This window comes from Tachypleus tridentatus, chromosome 2 (assembly GCF_004210375.1).
Source record: "Tachypleus tridentatus isolate NWPU-2018 chromosome 2, ASM421037v1, whole genome shotgun sequence".
NCBI lineage: Eukaryota > Metazoa > Arthropoda > Merostomata > Xiphosura > Limulidae > Tachypleus > Tachypleus tridentatus.
Genome location: NC_134826.1, coordinates 72,485,716 through 72,504,351, shown reverse-complemented (window position 1 = coordinate 72,504,351; position 18,636 = coordinate 72,485,716). Strand labels below are relative to the sequence as shown.

The 18,636-nt window shown below is 30.8% G+C and overlaps 1 protein-coding gene across 2 annotated transcripts in view; it reads left to right on the top strand.

Annotated features, from left to right (window-relative positions):
* Positions 1–2,782: 2,782 nt before the first annotated feature.
* Positions 2,783–18,636, top strand: part of LOC143244212 (DNA repair and recombination protein RAD54B-like) — a 38,614-nt gene continuing 22,760 nt past the window's right edge. Inside the window, exons 1-9 of one of the 2 annotated variants that reach the window (XM_076488457.1) lie at positions 2,783–2,899; positions 5,937–6,151; positions 6,503–6,700; positions 7,527–7,880; positions 9,317–9,338; positions 10,982–11,036; positions 13,072–13,159; positions 14,173–14,257; positions 17,090–17,232. In XM_076488457.1, coding sequence (XP_076344572.1) covers positions 5,993–6,151; positions 6,503–6,700; positions 7,527–7,880; positions 9,317–9,338; positions 10,982–11,036; positions 13,072–13,159; positions 14,173–14,257; positions 17,090–17,232 — 1,104 coding nt within the window. In that variant the 5' untranslated portion in view covers positions 2,783–2,899; positions 5,937–5,992. Of the gene's footprint in view, positions 2,900–2,968; positions 3,169–5,936; positions 6,152–6,502; positions 6,701–7,526; positions 7,881–9,316; positions 9,339–10,981; positions 11,037–13,071; positions 13,160–14,172; positions 14,258–17,089; positions 17,233–18,636 lie in introns of those variants that run through there. The other variant, XM_076488459.1, reaches the window with a different exon arrangement.

The following is an 18,636-nucleotide window of genomic DNA, read 5'->3' as shown; positions in this document are numbered from 1 at the left end:
TTCGACTTATGTAGAATCACAAACACATCATTATGAGAGCAGTTAGCACTCAAACCTAGCATTTGATATAGAACTAATTAATGTTATTTGTCTCTATCAGCTGTAAACTTATTTTTAATTTTATGATCTCAAAGAAAAGTGTGACCCAAATATAATTAGGTGATCACTTGCTTTGGTTTTCATAATCTCTGTGAAGTCTTGACTTTTAGCTGTATATTTAAAAGTTTCATTTATACACGATATACTTTTAATTTTCAAGTCTTGCTTATGATAGTACAAATTACATCAACTTTATTACTGTTCTCTTAGTCTTAAAAACTCCAGTGTATGCCCTTACATAACACAAGGGAAACTTGCATTACCGAAACCAGCACTATTATGAAATTAATTTCACACGATCGCTTATATTTATATAAAAGTATCAAAGCCACACGATTTTACCAGCCATTGTTACAAGCTGATGCATAAATTAACATGTTTATATCTTTAAAACGTATAAAATACGTAAAAAGCTTTTAGTAGAACTTTCCCAATTGAAATTTTAAATGAAAAATGAAGACTGGATTTACTCTTCCTTCATCAAAGAAACAAACATATTCTATGTCAGTTTTGTTTTTATTCTGTAAATTGGCATATTGTATATTAATCAAAAACTATGAATTACATAAAAACTGATGACTGAGAAAGTTGTAAAATATGGAGTTTAATTTCCTGCGGTGGAAATAGTTGATATCTTGATGTGGTCATGCTCTATAAACAATCAGTGGCTCAGCGGTAAATCTAGGGCTTAAAAATCGGGTTTCGATAGTCGTGGTGAGAATAGGACAGATGAGTTATTATGTAGTTTTGTAATTAACAACAAGTAAATAAAACATACACTAGATGGCGATTATTATATACAAAACATGTAAACAATTGAAACTACAAGTTAATTTTAGTGTTTTTCGATCATATTTGACTGAGAGAAAAAAAAATGTCGGTAGTTTCTATGAACTGCAAATAAAGACAATTTTCTTTATTAAACGGGTGACACCCAATTTATGGTAGATTGTAATTCTATTTTGTATGAACGAGAATAACTTTATTGAGGCCTTCCCCCTTTTTTTTTCTCTTCTTCTTCTTGGAAATATAAAATGTCTGATTAATAAGTTGTGTTTATGGAAAGTCGAGATTTTCGTATTTTTCGTCTTTGCTGTTGTTCCTCACTAACGTAGTTATTATAGTTGATGTACGAATTTGGAAAGGTGTTACATCATCAACACTTCAAGTACTTTGTTTAAATTAAGATTCAACTTTATTATCTCTCCACCAAGATTTTGATGAAATGGCGCTATTGTCGTCGTTCATTTGACCATTTGAGTAGCGTAAATAAACCAAAAAGTTTGGCGTTGTTTCGCGATTTAAAAAATTGGGACGTGGGGAAAAATCCCTCTTCTTTGATGTTTCTTTCTTAACAGTCTTGTGAGGTGTTTATCCTTCAACTTGTATTTTAATTACCCGGAAACTGGGATTATTACTTGAACAAATAAAATCCATTCCTTAACCAACTGAATCTTAAGAACAGAGTGCTTCATGAAGTGATGATCTTAGGCGCAATTTGAGTGAGTTTTTGTTCTAGATAGGCGCCACTTAATGGTTACATAATCTGATTGTAAAGTGCCAGTTTTATAGCTTGTGGCATACTACAAAATGAATATTTAAATAGAAATAGTTACGTGGTTGTTTGATAAATGTTTTCAAGTTTTCTTTTTTTGTCAATCTGAGACATGATAAGTTTATTATAGTTTGATATACAGTGGTGCTGTTAGCTGATTATTCAACTTTGGTTTTGTATTTCAAACTGGGAAGACATTTGAATTGAGTAGGAAGGCCTACTTATGACCATCAGTTGATAGAAATGGACAAATGAAAACAAAACAGTTTCCGTGTTTATATTCAGACTATTTATTACGTGTAGCATATCGTGGATCCAAAGGAGGTATAACTCCTTAAAATATCCAATAAGGAGCTACAGTTAATATATGTCAATTATATCTTGTAAAATGTAACAGAAAAATATCTTGAAAAACACTTGGAAACTTTTAAAATTATATATATTGATACTTTCATCTTCTATTAAAAAACTTAAAACTGAGACTTACGGAATTTCAAACGCGGTAGCTTAAGTTGTTAAAATATCTGCATGGAAAAAAAAAAGGATTGAAATCTATTAAACCTAGTGTTTTACTAAAATTTAAATTAACATTTAGAAAATATAAAAATTAAAATTTAATAGCTGACTTATTTCAAAACACGAGATAAGATGAAATTCCAGAAATAAGAATTTTGTCTGAATCATTATCTCTCTTCAACCCAGTTGAAAAATAAACATATACACAATTGTATTATATAAGTTAATGTTTAAGTGGTTTCTTTATGATAACGTCTTCCCGTGGCACAGCGGCGTGTCTATGGACTTACAACGCTATAAACCGAATTTCGATACCCGTTGTGAGCATTGTACAGATACTCTGTTATGTTGCTACGTGCTCGATTTCAAACAAATTGCAGTAATATCGGATAAGTTGTTTTAGTGATTTGTACACTTTTATTTTATCTATATTAACTGTACAAACAAGCAAGCAAGCAAAAACAACACATCTTTTCTACATTTTTCAACTATTTGCTAAAGATATTTTAATTGATTTTAACATTTTCCTTATGTATTAAAATAAAAGTTATAAAAACATCGATGCTCACTTCAGAAATACTTTTACTTTAATTAAAAGTATAAAATTTACACCAAAATAGTGGCGTTACAATCTTCCTTCCAAAAGAGTATATTCGGCGGTAATTTTGAACATTTATTGTGTAATGTTGCTGAAATATTTCATATTTTAAATCCTGTACATTACCTTATGTAAGTAGTTAATGACTTATATAATGGTAAAACTAAACAATTCATTTTAAGTTTTTAATAGAGTAAAAGTTTAACGGAGATATATGTTTGGTGAATTACACCTCGCAAGTTGCAGTGGGCCTGAGTGATACTAACACTGCAGGTTACCAACACTAACAGTGTCCGTAATTGTTAAGTCACTACATAGCGATTTCAGACACTATTTTACAATTAAGAAGCATTTGAGTTAATAGCAATGAAAATCTAACCGTTACTATTATACTTTAAAGGTACGTGATATTTTCTGTGTATAGCATACTATATTAAACTTGAAGAATTGAAGTCGGTCATCGTATTGGTATCACGTTATGATTATAATAAAACCATAACTGATCACTTTCGATCCTTCACAAAGAAGAAAAAATGAAACATTGTAATTTAAATTAACATAGAATAAATAAAATACAAAAAAAAATGAACATTAAAAGCACAGGTTTCCAACTTAAGAATGCCCGAAAGCCACAACTATATTTACGAGTCTACTGGCGAGCGGCATTATATTTTTGTCAAATTAGGGCTTGTTGGTGTATTACGTAATGCAAATTAAAGAGTAAATAGATCCATGGTAAGGTTAATTTATGTCCTTTCAACACAGTAAAATGAGTTACCATTGGGGAAAGGAGTTAATATGAATGTGACTTACTTTACGTTACATGATATTTGGATGGGCATATTTGTGAAAAAAGATGTATTTCATTGTGAAAATAAAAGGAAAATGTAATTTAAACATGTTCAATTACATAATAAATAAATTTAATGAAAAAATGCTGCATATAAAAGAAACTAGAATAGCAAACATAAAAGTAGGTTTTTTTTCAATAGACCTGTTGGAAATCCCTAATTTAAAGCATCTATTAAGTTGAATTTCAGTACTAGTTTTTATCCTGAAATTAAAACTATTAATCTTCCTTCTTTTTATTATCATAACATGATATTTAGGGACAACAACGGACCTATGATCCATTACACTATTCCATCTACTAAACTAAAACTATTGGTATTAAAGAAAAAAAAACCTCACAGTCAGTGCTTATCAGTATCATTCATATATTTATTGAGTCTTTTTTTAAACTCATTTAAAGTGAAATCTACTGCTATCCATAATCACCTGCTTCAAGACTAACTACCCTATTAGAAAAATAAAACTCTTTGCTAAAGATGACTCCTAACCTGCCAAAATTTTATAGTTCTGTCCCATAAAGATGATGGATAAATATTATGAATTTCATTTACAATCTTAAACATTTCAGTAAGGTGTTCTATAACTTTTTTCAAGGTAAAACAAGTTTAGAAATCATAACCTCTTCCTGTATGACAACCTTTCCATGTCAGGTTTCATTCTAATAACTCTCATCTGAACCATTTATAATAGTTCAACTTCCTTCTTAAGAAGGGGGGGGGTGTCCAAGACTGAACACAATGCTCTAAGTACAGCCTAACCAGTGACTTATTCAATTGAATTATAACATTTTATACTTGGATGCAATATTTCTGTAGATACAACTTAAAATCTTATTTGTTCTAGATAAGAGCACCCTGCTTGGACAGCTTAACAAACTGGTTAACCACTGTGCCAAGATAATTATTTACTTCTGCAACACTATTAAGATTATTCCCATCCACATAACACTGATAATTCTGATTAGGTAACACAACATAATGTTCTTTTCATTTTTACTGCTTTACAACTAAAAGTTATTTTAACACAACACAAAGAATACATTAGCATTATCGAAAAGAAACCCGCCTGAAGTATAAATGTATCTCAAGATGGCTGGTATGGGTATTAAAACTTTTATTAAAATAAAGTAGAGAACAATGTTTCAACCTTTTTAGGTCATCTTTTAATACCCATACCAGCCATCTTGAGATACAGACATTGCCCAAGTTTAATAAGAATAACATTAAGACATTAGATAAAGAGTTTGTCCATTGTTTCATTTTCAGCCAATCAACTTTATGTGTTTTGATAACCAAAGTACATTATATATGCAACCATCACATTTAATTATATTTTGACTGATTCTTTTACACATCTGTGTGTTGTAGTAACTCTTTTCAGTAAACTTGTAAAAATTTTGGAATTCTGTGACATTCTTTGGGTAGACAATTCTTGATGAACAAACTGGAATGTACAGTTACTGCTTGCTATAAGAAACACAAAGGGACAGGACAACTTTTAAAATATTTTCCTCTGCATTTGTGTTTTTTAAAACTGGCAGTTGTCATTTATTCTGTTTTACTCAAAATCTTTGGTATTCACACTTTTCTTGGGAGCTAGGCATGGCCTTGTGATTAGTATGCTTACATTGAGAATTTGGAGCTTCATGGTTTATCCCCCTGGTGCTGAAAAAAAAAAATATTCCCTGTGTACAATAATTTTTTTCTTTAAGTATAACAATCCTCTGTGGTTCAGCAGTAAACCTGAGGGCTTACCACAATAACAATGTTCATGGTTGACATAGCACAGGCAGCCTTTTGTATAGTTTTGCACATAACAATAGACTGTAAGCATTATAAGAAATATAACTGATAAACTATGTTATATCGAAAAGGAGTTAATTTCTAAAAATCCCCTTATAAATTTGTAACATTTGCTTTATATGAATGACTTATTAGCTATAAATGTAGTATAATAGTTATACATGTTGACAAAAAACATTACATACAATAAGTACGAATGTGTATCAATGAGTTGTGATGATTGCATTTGCTTCTTGAACTGGTATGGTCTTTCAAGTTTGTATTTTGGAGAGTTTCTAAATATAAGCTATTTGTAAATTATAAGAAAAGTACCAAAACGATCATGATGTTTCCTTAAAAATTAAATAATAGTTGTGGACATGATATTTGTTTTTTTGTTCCCATTCAAAATGCTAGTGTGGTGACATTCGTGAGAAGTGTAATTTGTCTTTTGTTGATATCAACAGTAGAGTGTTGCATATATCCTTAATTTATGTTTTGATTTATTTGAAATTAGCATTATTTATTTTTACAGGAAACTATTGATTGACATTCGACGAAAATAAAAAAAGTGGTTTACTGAAATAGAACATGAGACGTTCTGCTGCTCCCAGTCAATACTCTTCAAACTTAAAGAGACCTCGTTTCATAGTACCTTTTTCTAAACCTTGCTTGGAGAAAAATGTTTCTAGAAGTTGTGATAGAGAACATTTGTCTGTTAACATGGTTTCTAATGCTAATAAACTGAAAGTAATTTAAACCTTTTCATTTTGACATAATGTTAAAATAATAGTCACTCTGTTTTGTTTTGTAAAACATTAAATATTGTGAATAAATGTGCTATGTTTTTGTTTTATTTTTTTCAAGTTGTTTGTAACAATGGTAATATTGGTGTAAGAATATTTCTTAACAGTTAAAATTGTGAGTATATGTTTGGAAGTTTTAATATCAATGAATACTGAAAACCATTGAAAAAAATGTTCATTTGAGCCATTTATCACTGATTTATATGAAATTACACTGTTTCCTAATCATTTAATTTCTTAACACATCCTTTTATTGTTTGTAAAAATATATAATTGTTTTTGTTTCTGTTTTTAGGAGAATATTCCGGTTAGTCACCCTGGAAAAGAAGAAGATGTTCGAAGTGCAATGGATGTTTTAAAATTACTCAATAAACCTTTAGTAACAAACACAGTTTTAACAGATGAATCATCACATAAAAATAAAAGTGTATCAGACAGTTCACACACTGAAAAAATCTCTGAGGACTCATCTTTTCATTGCAGGCTGAAACAGGTAATAAGCTTGTGTTAATTAGAATTATCTTATAACAAAACAATAAAATAGTTTTTAAGTTAAAGCACTGAATCAGCAGTGACAGGAAATAATACTTGGTATGTTTTAACCCATTTACTAAATATTAAGTATACACCATATATGGCACAATTGCTAGAGCTGATAAAGGGGGACTGTTCCCCATGAGGTGATTCAGCATCCAGCGGGTTAAATGTGAGGACAATATTGCAACTTTGAAGTATTATGGGAAATAAATTTAAATACACACTTGTTTTATATTCTCTGTTTGGTCACTTAACATTAAATAGTAGACTTAACCTCAAAGCTTTAACCTGAAATTTTAATGTTTATGGAGAAAAAAGGGTAAAGAAATAAAAGGTTTTATTCCTTCTTGCCATATTGATAAAGATGTGTTCAAAATGTTGTCTGATGTATTTGTTTGTACTTGATAGATCAGTGTGTAATGGATAAATAGGATCTTTTATTATGTGGTTAGATACATGAGTGTGTTTACGTTTGTGTAACTGAGATGCCAGTTCTTGGCTGTGAATGTTATTTTCTCTCTCTAGAAATATGGGTGAGTAAGTAATGTCTACTTCAGTGATGGTATTCTGAAATACATTTGCACTGCATGATAGTGGAAGAATATGATAAAAATTATTAACATTTCATTTTTATATATCAGATTACAAGTTGTCCATTTTAACAAGAAAGAAATTAATCTGAATTGTATCAAAGTGGTTCATTTGTCTATTTATTCTCTATAATGTGCATAAGAATCATTGTAGAATTTATTGTGCTTAATATACATTGTCTTAATTAACAGAATACTGTCACAATTAGCGGTCATGGAAAGGAAGAAGTTAGAAGTACAGCTGATGTTTTAAAATTACTTAAAATGCCTACAGTTATGGACACAGTTCTAATGGGTGAATCAAGGCCTCAAAGTGACTGTTTACAGGCTTCAAAAGTGACTGAAAGTCTATCTGTTACTTCTAATCTAAATGAGGTATTAGATACATTACATTTACCGTCTGACAGAGACAAACAAGGTCAAATATATCCTGAAGGTGAAACATCTGTGTCGCAACTTGATAACTCTGATTCTCCAGTAGACAAACAAGGAACAAATGAGTCAAGATACTACAGTGTTATGTGGTGCAAACTCTCAAAGAAAAAAGTAAGTATTCACATTTTATGACATAAGACGTCATAATTATGTTGTAGAAATACAACATTTTAACATCCTCCCAGATGCAGGCAATACCTACTAAAGAAATACTTTAACTGCGTATAAGTTTATATTATTATTGTAATAAAATAACAAATGTCTAAATATGTATATAAATACATAATGAAATAACAAATATCTATCTAGTTTCTTGTAGCTCAAGTAAGATACAGTATATCTATATATCTGGTATGAAAGGGTAATTTTATTTCAGTTTAGAGACTAATAAAATTCGTGAACTTTATCAATACAAGGTAGAAATGAGCAGTATTTTGTATGACATAATAGTAGATTTGTTATATATCTATCATAATCTGATTTGTGTGGATTTATGTTCTCACTATGGGTGTTTATTAACAAGATTTATTTTTTTCTGGTTGAAAGGGTTTAGATGAAAGTTGGTATACATTTGGACTGTGACCCAATTGAGAATTTACAAGTTTTTCATGGGTCAAGGCCTCAGCAGTCATAAAAATATAAAAATCTTTCTCTGTTAACATGGGGACTGATTTTTCACACTATCTTTGCTCTATAACTCAGTCAGAAATGATCAGATCTGATGAAACATGGTGGGTATATGTAGAATATTATTTATCTTTATTCTGCCAAAAAATGTTCCATTTATAACACTGGACGTATAGACACTTTTCCATATTTTGTGAGAGCCAAATATGATCAACACTGGGTGATGGTGGTGTGCACTCTACTGAAAGCCCTTTTAGTTTTTAAAGAAACCATTACAGTGATCTGTAAAGAAAACACTAAATATATATATTTTGAACAATAAAACAGGTTTAATTAAAAAGTGGTATAAAACTATATACATAACTTAACCAAATGGGGGCTTTGGTTTGTTAAAAATACATTCATTAAATAATTGTAGAATAGGTCATTGTCCATCTTGGAATTGGTTTATTCTTCAAATATTATAAAAGTATGTGTCTAAAGTACATAAAGTGCTTTTGGTTATTTGATAAAATAATTGCTGTTTTTATCACTTTGTTTTTTTGTTTTTTTTTTATTGTTTTAGATACAAGGTTTGGGTCACCCTGTATTAAATTCTTGCTGTTCCAAAGTTAAGCTACTAAAGAAATATCAAAATCACACAACCTAATCTTGTATGTTATAAATATGAGTGTTTATCATAAAGGGAATTGCATCTAAGGGATATATTTGTGGATATACTAGTAATTATATCAGTTTATAAAATATCAATTAAGGAGATTTATTTCTTAAATACCTTTAATATAAGCTATAGAATTTAAATAACAATAACACCCATGAAATGTTTCAAATTTTATTTTATACTTATTATATGTGTCGGTAATAGACAACAGGAAACACGTAAACATTATACTGGAATTTTGTATCTTGTTTTCTTCTAGCACAAGAAGTGGGAAGGAGATGGTGAGTATATTTCTACAAGTTTTAAGGTTACAATGTGAAGTCTAGACTATTAAAACTGTCAGTGTTGTTTGGTACACAATTGAGTTCTTTTCTGAAACTGACACATGGTCTTAAAAGGCACTACACATTTCAATGAGAATTCATGTCATCCTCGGGGGTGTTAAAAACAGACATTTGTAATCATATAAATATCGAAATCCTTGGTCATTTGACTACGTCGTTTACTTGCTTAAAAAAAAGATCCTGCCATCTACATAGTTTTTGATTTTCTATTTGTATAGTTGTCCAGTATTTATTTGTTACTCCTGAGGATGACTTGAATCAACGTCAAAACACAGAGTGATGTTTAAGACTGTTGATTGATTTTCGAATGAATGTTTCAGTTGTGTACTGAACGCTGTTGATCATTTGTATATTTTAATATATATTTAATATTTACACAGTCCATTTTCATATTAAAACTTTGTTAGGTGTTATGCTCACAGATGTTTCTGTAACTTCAGCAAAATTATGTAACTGACTATGTAAAGCTCACATCATTTATACTTGTTAAGTCAACCATTAAGTTAGATTTATGTAATATTGTTTTATTCTTGGTACGCACAAGTTACTGAATAGCTCATGCTCACTCTCTGTGAAAATGACACCTAACAGACAACTTGCTTTAACTCAAGTGAAAATGTTTTTCAAAGCACGACTATGCAAATTTTATTCATGTTCTTGGTGGGTGAAATAAGGTGAATGTGACACTCACCCAAGAAATCATCAGGTTGGCTGAAGACATCAAAGATGTTTGCTGTTTTGACCATAAAGAGAGAGAAGTGATAAGATTTAATAGAGGTTTCAGTTTTGTTTTTTACTTTGTTTTTGAAGCTATTATTCTACCATTAACCATAAAGGTTTTAGTTTTGTTCTATCACAAGTGATCATAAGACAACGACTAGCACCTGTCTGTGTCATTGAACAGACATTGAGACCACACAGTGGTTTTTTTTTTGGGGGGGGTGACTAATATTGCACAATAATGCTGGTACTTTAGATCAGTAAAGTTATTTTTGACTTGTTGAAAACGTTTTGCTTACTGCTCATACAGAGTCTATTTTTAAGTGACAAAAGTAACATTCTTACACTGAGGGCTGCTCGGCATTTTACGTGCCAACTATAAAAGTGTACTAATTCTTTGTGACATATTGTTGAACCAAGTATTTGCTTTAGTGTCATGTATCTGTGTGTATCATGTGGTAGCATGTTAAAAATAGTTGATACATAGAAAATACAAATATACAGTGAAAAACAATATTATTAGCCAAATAAATAAATTGATAACCTTGACATTAAAAGTTACTGTACTGTCTGAGTGAGACTGAAAAATGAAAACTATTAAAAAAATTTACAACTAGTTTAGAAAATATATTTTATTTTCTTGATACATACATTCATATATGTATTGTTTGTGTATGATATAAGACTAGATATTTATTTGAAATATAAAGTAACTAAACTTTGTAGAAAACTAACAATCATACTGTGTTTCATGTGAAATGGGAATGTTAGTTTGTTTTCCTATTTTTCTGATATTTGTGTAAGTAGTTGGATTGATTTCACTGTAGTACTTATTACAGATGTCTAATATATTTTAATAGCAGTCTTAATTGTGAGAAGACGAACAGCTGTGCTGAAAAACCTTGATGGAAAAGAGTAAGTACTATGTATTTAGACAACTGTGCCTACCAGGATTTGAAATTGATTGAAGCAAATGTAAAAACATGAATCATTTGGTTAGTGAATTACCATGTGATTGGATTATCAACTTCATGAATGTTACTGAGAATGATCTGAAACAGAGAGATCTACCAATAGGTTTTTCTGAAGTCATCTTGTGGAAAGTTGCCCAGACCATTTGCTCAAATATAAAATTAACTGTGCAACATGCATGGCCAGATGGTTAAGGCACTTGACTTGTAATCTGAGGGTTGCGAGTTTAAATTCCTGTCACATCAAACATGCTTGCCCTTTCAGCCATGGGATGTTATAAGTGACGGTCAATCCCACTATTCATTGGTAAAAGAGTAGCCCAAGAGTTAGCAGTGGGGTGGTGATGACTAGTTGCCTTCCCACTGGTCTTACACTGCTAAATTAGGGAGGGTTAGCAGATAGCCCTTGAGTAGCTTTGCTCAAAATTCAAAACCAAGCAACATTTATGGCAGTTTATCTTTCTGATTTATTTATATAAGTTAGCTACATGCATTATAAGACAGATAGGGAATCAAACCTCCCATAAAAGTGGACTTAAAGACAAAAGGTAGAAGAATGTTAAAATTTTGTCTTCTGCACTTGAGCTACTTGAGTAGGTTGTATTGTCATTAGTCCATTTCTATATGTGCTTCTCTAACAGGCAGTTGCTGTCCATTTTATAATAAACCCAAAATGAACATATCTTAGAAATGGCAGTTATCAGTGAATTATGAATCATTTAAAAAGTTTGAAATAATAAAGTTTTCATCCTTTAAATATAGTTGACTTATTGTATTTTAGTCTGTCATACTTCTAAGATCTTAATTAGTTTTGGAGTTAAAATTTTGTTACTATGTGGCATATTTTAAAATCACTGTTTATGTATAAGCCAACAATTTATAGAAACTAAATAATTTATATTTCGTGGTTTGTTTCTTTTTATCAACAAATTTTTATATGAGTAGTTTTCATTTGTGAAAAATCTTTCAATATGAATATTGCACAGACTTAAAAGTTTTCCTGATTTGTTTCATATTTCTCTCTAAAATAAGCATCTTTAGAAGGAAGTTACTGACTTGTGTAGTGCAAATGAAGAATTCATAACTTTCAGAAAGACAAAGGAATAAAAGTTTTGATCTCTGTGATTAATGATTGAAGCTACATCAAACTATAAACATTCTGAAGTGAACGAAGCAGTCGTTGGAATCTACAGTCAGAGTTTAAAATAAAGCTGCAAGGAAAGAAACCCCTCAGTCTTAAACAGACTCTGTAACAGAATAAAAATGTTATGGTCTTGTCTGGCTTTATTCATTCTAATCTTTCCTTTAACATGATCTCTTCTACAGTTAATAAATTTTGAATTTTTAAAAACAGAGCCCATTAAATATGCAACAGTTTTAATTGGCCAAATTGTTTCATTTGTATTATGTTGACCGATGTTAAAATGTGTATCACATCTGGCATAAATTACATAATGTTCAAAAGATTCATCTGCATATTTTTTCATAATGCTTTAAATGAACCATACAGTGAAGCCTCATTTTAAAAACAGTAATTCCTTGTTTTGGATATACAGAAAAACACAACAATCATTTATATAATTTTTAACACAAGAGCAAAGATGATGACAATATACATTATAAGAAAGCCACAATATTGCAACTTGTTACATATATATATGTGTGTGTGTGTGTGTGATTCATATGATCATGCATCAACATTTATATGGTTCTTAAAGATAAAAGGTAGTGATAACATGTGTTGTAAGAATGACACCTTCCTGTCCTTACCTTCATCATTTAATTAGGAAATCCAGGTATAAAAGTCTTAAAGGTACTATTTTGATCAAGATTCTTTAGATGGTACAGAATGTTGGTATTACATGGGACACTGTTGTTGTTTTCTGTTTTATCTTGTAACTTTTCTTTCTATCTCTGCTTTTAATTGGATTCTTGAGGACTGAGTTACTTCATTTATTTTGTTTTTTCTCGTCTGAAAGGATTGGCCGAGGAACTGGTTACAAAGTTAAAGAATTAGAAAGTTTGGAAGATGGTCAAACACTGGTAGTTGGAGGGAAAGAATGTGAAGTATGAATCTGGTTTATTTATTTACACCTGTATAACTGAGTTAATACTTCAATGTTACCACTGATACTTAAAGAATGCTTTACGTTGTTTTGTTATGAATATTATAAAACTTTGTGGATATATTCTGTAAGTATTTCAGTTTTTAGCATTAAGAATTAGATAGAATAAACAGTTAACTATGTCAAAAGAATCTTCTAAAGGTTCCAAATTATGTAATACATACATATATGTATAGTATTTACAGTATGAACTTGTAGGTAATATTGGATGGTTCAGTGCAGTATGTTAACTGTTCCAAGTTTCTTTGTTTAAGATATCACTTGGCAAAGAGTTAGTGTGGAAAATACCATTTAAAACTGTTAAAATGTTCTTTGTTATAACAAACATGTTTGTTTGAACAAAAGCTTGTGGAATCTAGTGCATACCACTGTAGCATGTGTGGGTTGTCATCAGTATAATGTAGTACATACATTGTAGTATGTAGAATACATATATTGTATGGGTGGATTATAATCATTGTAACGTGGTATGTGTACATAGTATGTACCAATAGTGTAGTTTAGTGCATATCTTCTGTACTCCTGTAATCTACACGTTATTGATTTGTTGTTATACCATTTACTACCAGCTGGATGCACAAGTTACTTGATATGAAATAACTTTATGATTTAGTTTGTTACAACACTCACTGATAAGTAGGTCAAACTCATGATTTTCTGTGTAGAATACATAGGAGACCCTAGTATTAACTAGTTATATTAATTACAATATTGGTGTTTTATGAATGATTTGAATTTTTTAAGATTCTGTAACCAAAACAGAAAAGGAGTTACTGATGTATTTAAGAAGAAATGTGTTTTAAGCATTGATTGGACTGTAGGGGTTCTTTATTAATTTTAAGGCTAACAATGTTAGCTTTGTGTCCACTGTGAATATATTTTTTTCAACTATTTTATTTGGTAAAGCATAATAATGGTTCAAAATAAAAGTTTGAATATCATGTTTTTACTTAGATTCAGAATCCATTACCAGAAAGTGACTACGTTAGTGGAAAATGTTTTGAGATTCCAAGTTATTCAACACCTCTGGAGTTGCCAAGTACGTATACTGTTATCATGTGGCTCCTGTACAGTTTCCAGTATCACCAGTTCTAGCCAATATTTTTATGACACAAGTTGAAACACAAGCAATTAACACAACATCACATCCACCACTGTACTGGTATGGATATGTAGACAACATGATTGTGGGATTCACATCTACAGAACACACACTTAATTTTTTCAATCACATTAACTCTATACATCCCAACATTAACTTCACATGTGAACAGGAAAAAAGCAATCAAATATAATTTCTTAACCTCAAAATTACAAGAACCGATACACAATTTAAAACAGAAATCTACCAAAAAATCACCCATACTGGACTATACCTTCCTCAGGACTCAGCACATGAAACAAAACAAAAACTCAACATACTAAGAAACCAAATAAACACAGCCATAAAACTATGCTCGCCAGATAAAATTAATGACGAATTAGACGAAATAAAACAATACTTCATCAACATCAACAAGTTTCCTCCACAAACTGTAGAAAACCTTATACACACACACCTAGACAAAAAGCAAAATCAACTAACAAAAGTAAATATATCTCACGAATCAAAAAATCACAAAACCATATACTGCTGCATACCATATATTCCCAACATTTAGCAAAAACAGTAACAAAATATGACATTCCAGTTAATACCAAATTTATTCAAAAACCAGGCACAAAACTAAGGTCTATACGATGTAAAAACTACACTGACAAACACCAATATTATTTATCAAATACAATGTGATAACTGCCACGACTTCTATATTGGAGAAACAAGTAGAAAAATAGAAACCAGATTCAAAGAACACAAAAAGTTGTCTTCACACGTTTTCGAACACTGCAAATCAAAAAACACAATATAACTATAGAAAACACCCAAATACTAAATAAAGAAACAAACATCAATAAATGCAAAATTAAAGAAGCCTTACTTATACAACTCAAGCCCAAAATAAACCAATACAAAGGAATACCTTTATACCTATATTAATAAGTATAATAAAACATCTAAGCATGCCATCTACATTCCTACAATCAGTTACATAACCCCCTTCAAACATGTGGTCAGCTATTGGTCAGTTACCTCTTTCTTTCTTTGTGAACATGACGATGACCGAAGAAGGTTGAAACGTTGTTCGCTCCTCTGCATAAAAAATTTTCACATATATATTGATCACAGTATTACTTTTAACAAGGACATACTTTGATCTCAAGTAATTAAATATGTCAATAAACATACAACAAAAATGGCCGACACTGTTTTTAACAACATGGTGTTGTTAGATTTGTATACTTTGACTTTACTTTCTAATAGTTTCTCTTGATGATGAGACACCTACTTGAAATAAAAATGTATCTCAGAATTGATGGTATGGGTATTAACTTTTACTAATAGTGCATAGAACAATGTTTCAATCTGAAGATGACCTAGGAAGGTTGTAATGTTGTTCCCTGCATTATTAGTAAAAGTTTGACACTTTACATTTGATTTACTTGTGTATTAATTTGACAACCTGTAAAAGTATCAGTTATGAAATTCATATACTAGGTGATCAAAAGGTTAGTTGTGTAAGGAAATTATACAAGGAAATGTGTAAATGGGTAAAATTTGAATGTGTAACAGACCATAAGGAATACATGTTTTTTTTTATTAGTAATAAGTTGCACCATTGTAGCAACTGCTCATCATTGCTATCACAATTTTTAATTGCTATAACCATCCTAATAGTACTAGTGAGTGTTACAGTGTGTAACACTTTGGGAGTTGCCCATATCTCAGTAGAATTCTTCAGTTGAGGAGTGGTTGCAAATTTGTAGAAATAACTAATACTTAGGGAATTTGAGATAACCAGATAAGGTGGAAGTAGAGAGGGCCAGGTTTTCAGCTTTAAAATAGAATGTATTTTAACTTAACATTAAAAGAAAGAAACACACTATTTATATTATACAAGTCCAGAAATGTATTTTTATTTAGTTGCTATTAATATGTTGCAATTAGTAAGATATTGAACTCAACTCGTCCATCAGTTCCAACCAGACCAACAGTTATTCACCTTTATCAGCTAAAATAATACAAACTGTTTGTTCTTTCTCTGAGTTAAATGGCAGTTTTTCCCACATTGCTATTGTAAATACTTTAACAGGATAATGTGTGGAGAAATTAAAATCAAATATTTATGGAATACATTATTTTGACACTGCATCGAGGGTCTGGCATGGCCAGGTGATTAGGGTGTTCAACTTGTAATCTGCAGCTTGCAGGTTTGCATCCTCATCACACCAAAAATGCTTACCCTTTCATTCTTGGAGGTTTTATAATGTGACAGTGAATCCCACTATTTATTGGTAAAATAGTAGCTCATGAGTTGGCAGTGGGTAGTGACAACTAGCTGTCTTCCCTCTAGTCTTACACTTCTATATTAGGGATGGCTAGTGCAGATAGCCCTCACGTAGCTTTGCACAAAATTCAAAATAATCAAACATTGTGTCAGTATTTATTTTTCAGTTGCTAATACAGAATACAAAGAGTTCTTACATGTGGTGCATTAAATTGTATATCACAAATGTTTTCACATGCTTCCAAATACAGCACTCACTGTATTTTATGTAGTTGATCCAGGTGTTACTTAATAGATTGAATATTGAAATAACAACTCGAACAGTGTTTCAGTATTGCTTCAACCTTACTGTATATTGTCTAAGTACGCTTTCATACTTAAGTTAAATCAGAAATCTTTTTGACTAGTTTAATAAAAACATTAGTTTTATAAACAATTGTGTAACCAAGTAAGACTAAGTGCACGATCATGTTTATTCTATGCAGCTATAAAAAAACCATTTGTCAGACCATCTAAACCAGGAGCTAAAACACTGATTCCACCAACCAGCTCCTTGAAACTTAATCCACGGCATCCGATCGATGGTGCTGGTGCTCTTGTTATGCCTCGACCATCCTCTGCTCACCAGGTGAGATATTATTGGAGCAGACAGTAGTTATTTTGAGCACTATTTTATACATCTTATTATATAGGTTTAGGGGTTTTCAGAAACTTTGAATAGGAGTTGATCTTTCTTTGCTTTGTGCATCTCTTTAATAATTCATTCACACCTGACAAATTTATCAACACTGTATTTTGTACTTCATTGGATCTCTCATTGTAATTTATCACAAGAGCTGATAGTCAAATAATTATTTTTATAATTTTGCCAATTTCTGCTTTTTCTATGTCACAGAGCATTTGAACATGACAGTGTGACAAAACTTATTAAAAAGTGTAACCTCACATTCTCAACAAGTACTTTACATTATTATTATTTTGAAGTTTATCTTTCTAGCTACCTGTATAATAATTCACAGTTGCACCTACCTTATGTATATATCTGTTTCTTTAGATACTTGATTTTGTAGCTCCACGTGTAAAGGTTCAGATGAAATGTTTCCTCAGGTCTTGACCCACAAAATTATGTACAAATTGATATGGATCTGTAAAAATAAATATCTACATATAGATTTTATTACTATTTTTGCTGAGCCCCCAAGTGGTTGTTTTAGAATTCTGGGAGGCTGTCAGGGTTGCATAGAGACTTATGTGAAACAAGAATTGACTTTGAGTAAACAAGTTCTCTGTGTAAATTGAATGCTACCTTCTCTAGTATAACATTGTACAGCATATTATGTTCCTTGTGTGAAATACTATGAAGTTGATAGAAAGTACAAAGCTGATGTAATTTTTAAGCAAGACGTCTAAACAACTTTCGAACAACAGTTTATAATGTTTTCACTACAGGGTCAGAATTAAGCAACTGATCAGCAGGTTTAGTTAAGGAACAGTTACATGAGCACGACAAAGAGTTTCATCTATCTGATGTAGAACTATCCCAAGATAAGATACTTTTGACATCAGTGAATATTTAGATATTTTGGATATGAAGATTGAATTGAGTATCATTTACTGTTGTATTAGCAGATTCCACTTAAGCTTATTTGTTCTAAATGTAAATTCCTCTAGTTGGTCGTGTGTTTGGTCACTCCACTACATACAAAACAAACAAGTAGCCCAAGAGTTGGCAGTTGGTGTCTTCTCTCTCGTTTTTCACTCCTAAATTAGGGATGGCTAGCACAAATTACCCATATGTAGCTTTCCATGAAATTCAAAACAAATCAAACCCTTTAGTTTTAATGTGAAGGTAAAAGAACACTTCCTTTTATTATTTTCATCCATCCAAAGCTTCTTATCAACAAATTAAGATTCAAATCAGATTTACTATAAATTGAGTACTTTTTATTTAAATTCAAAGCCAAAATTTTGTTAAAAATACAAAACTGAAAATATGTCATATTTCAGCATGTATTTTATCCCTCTTCATTGG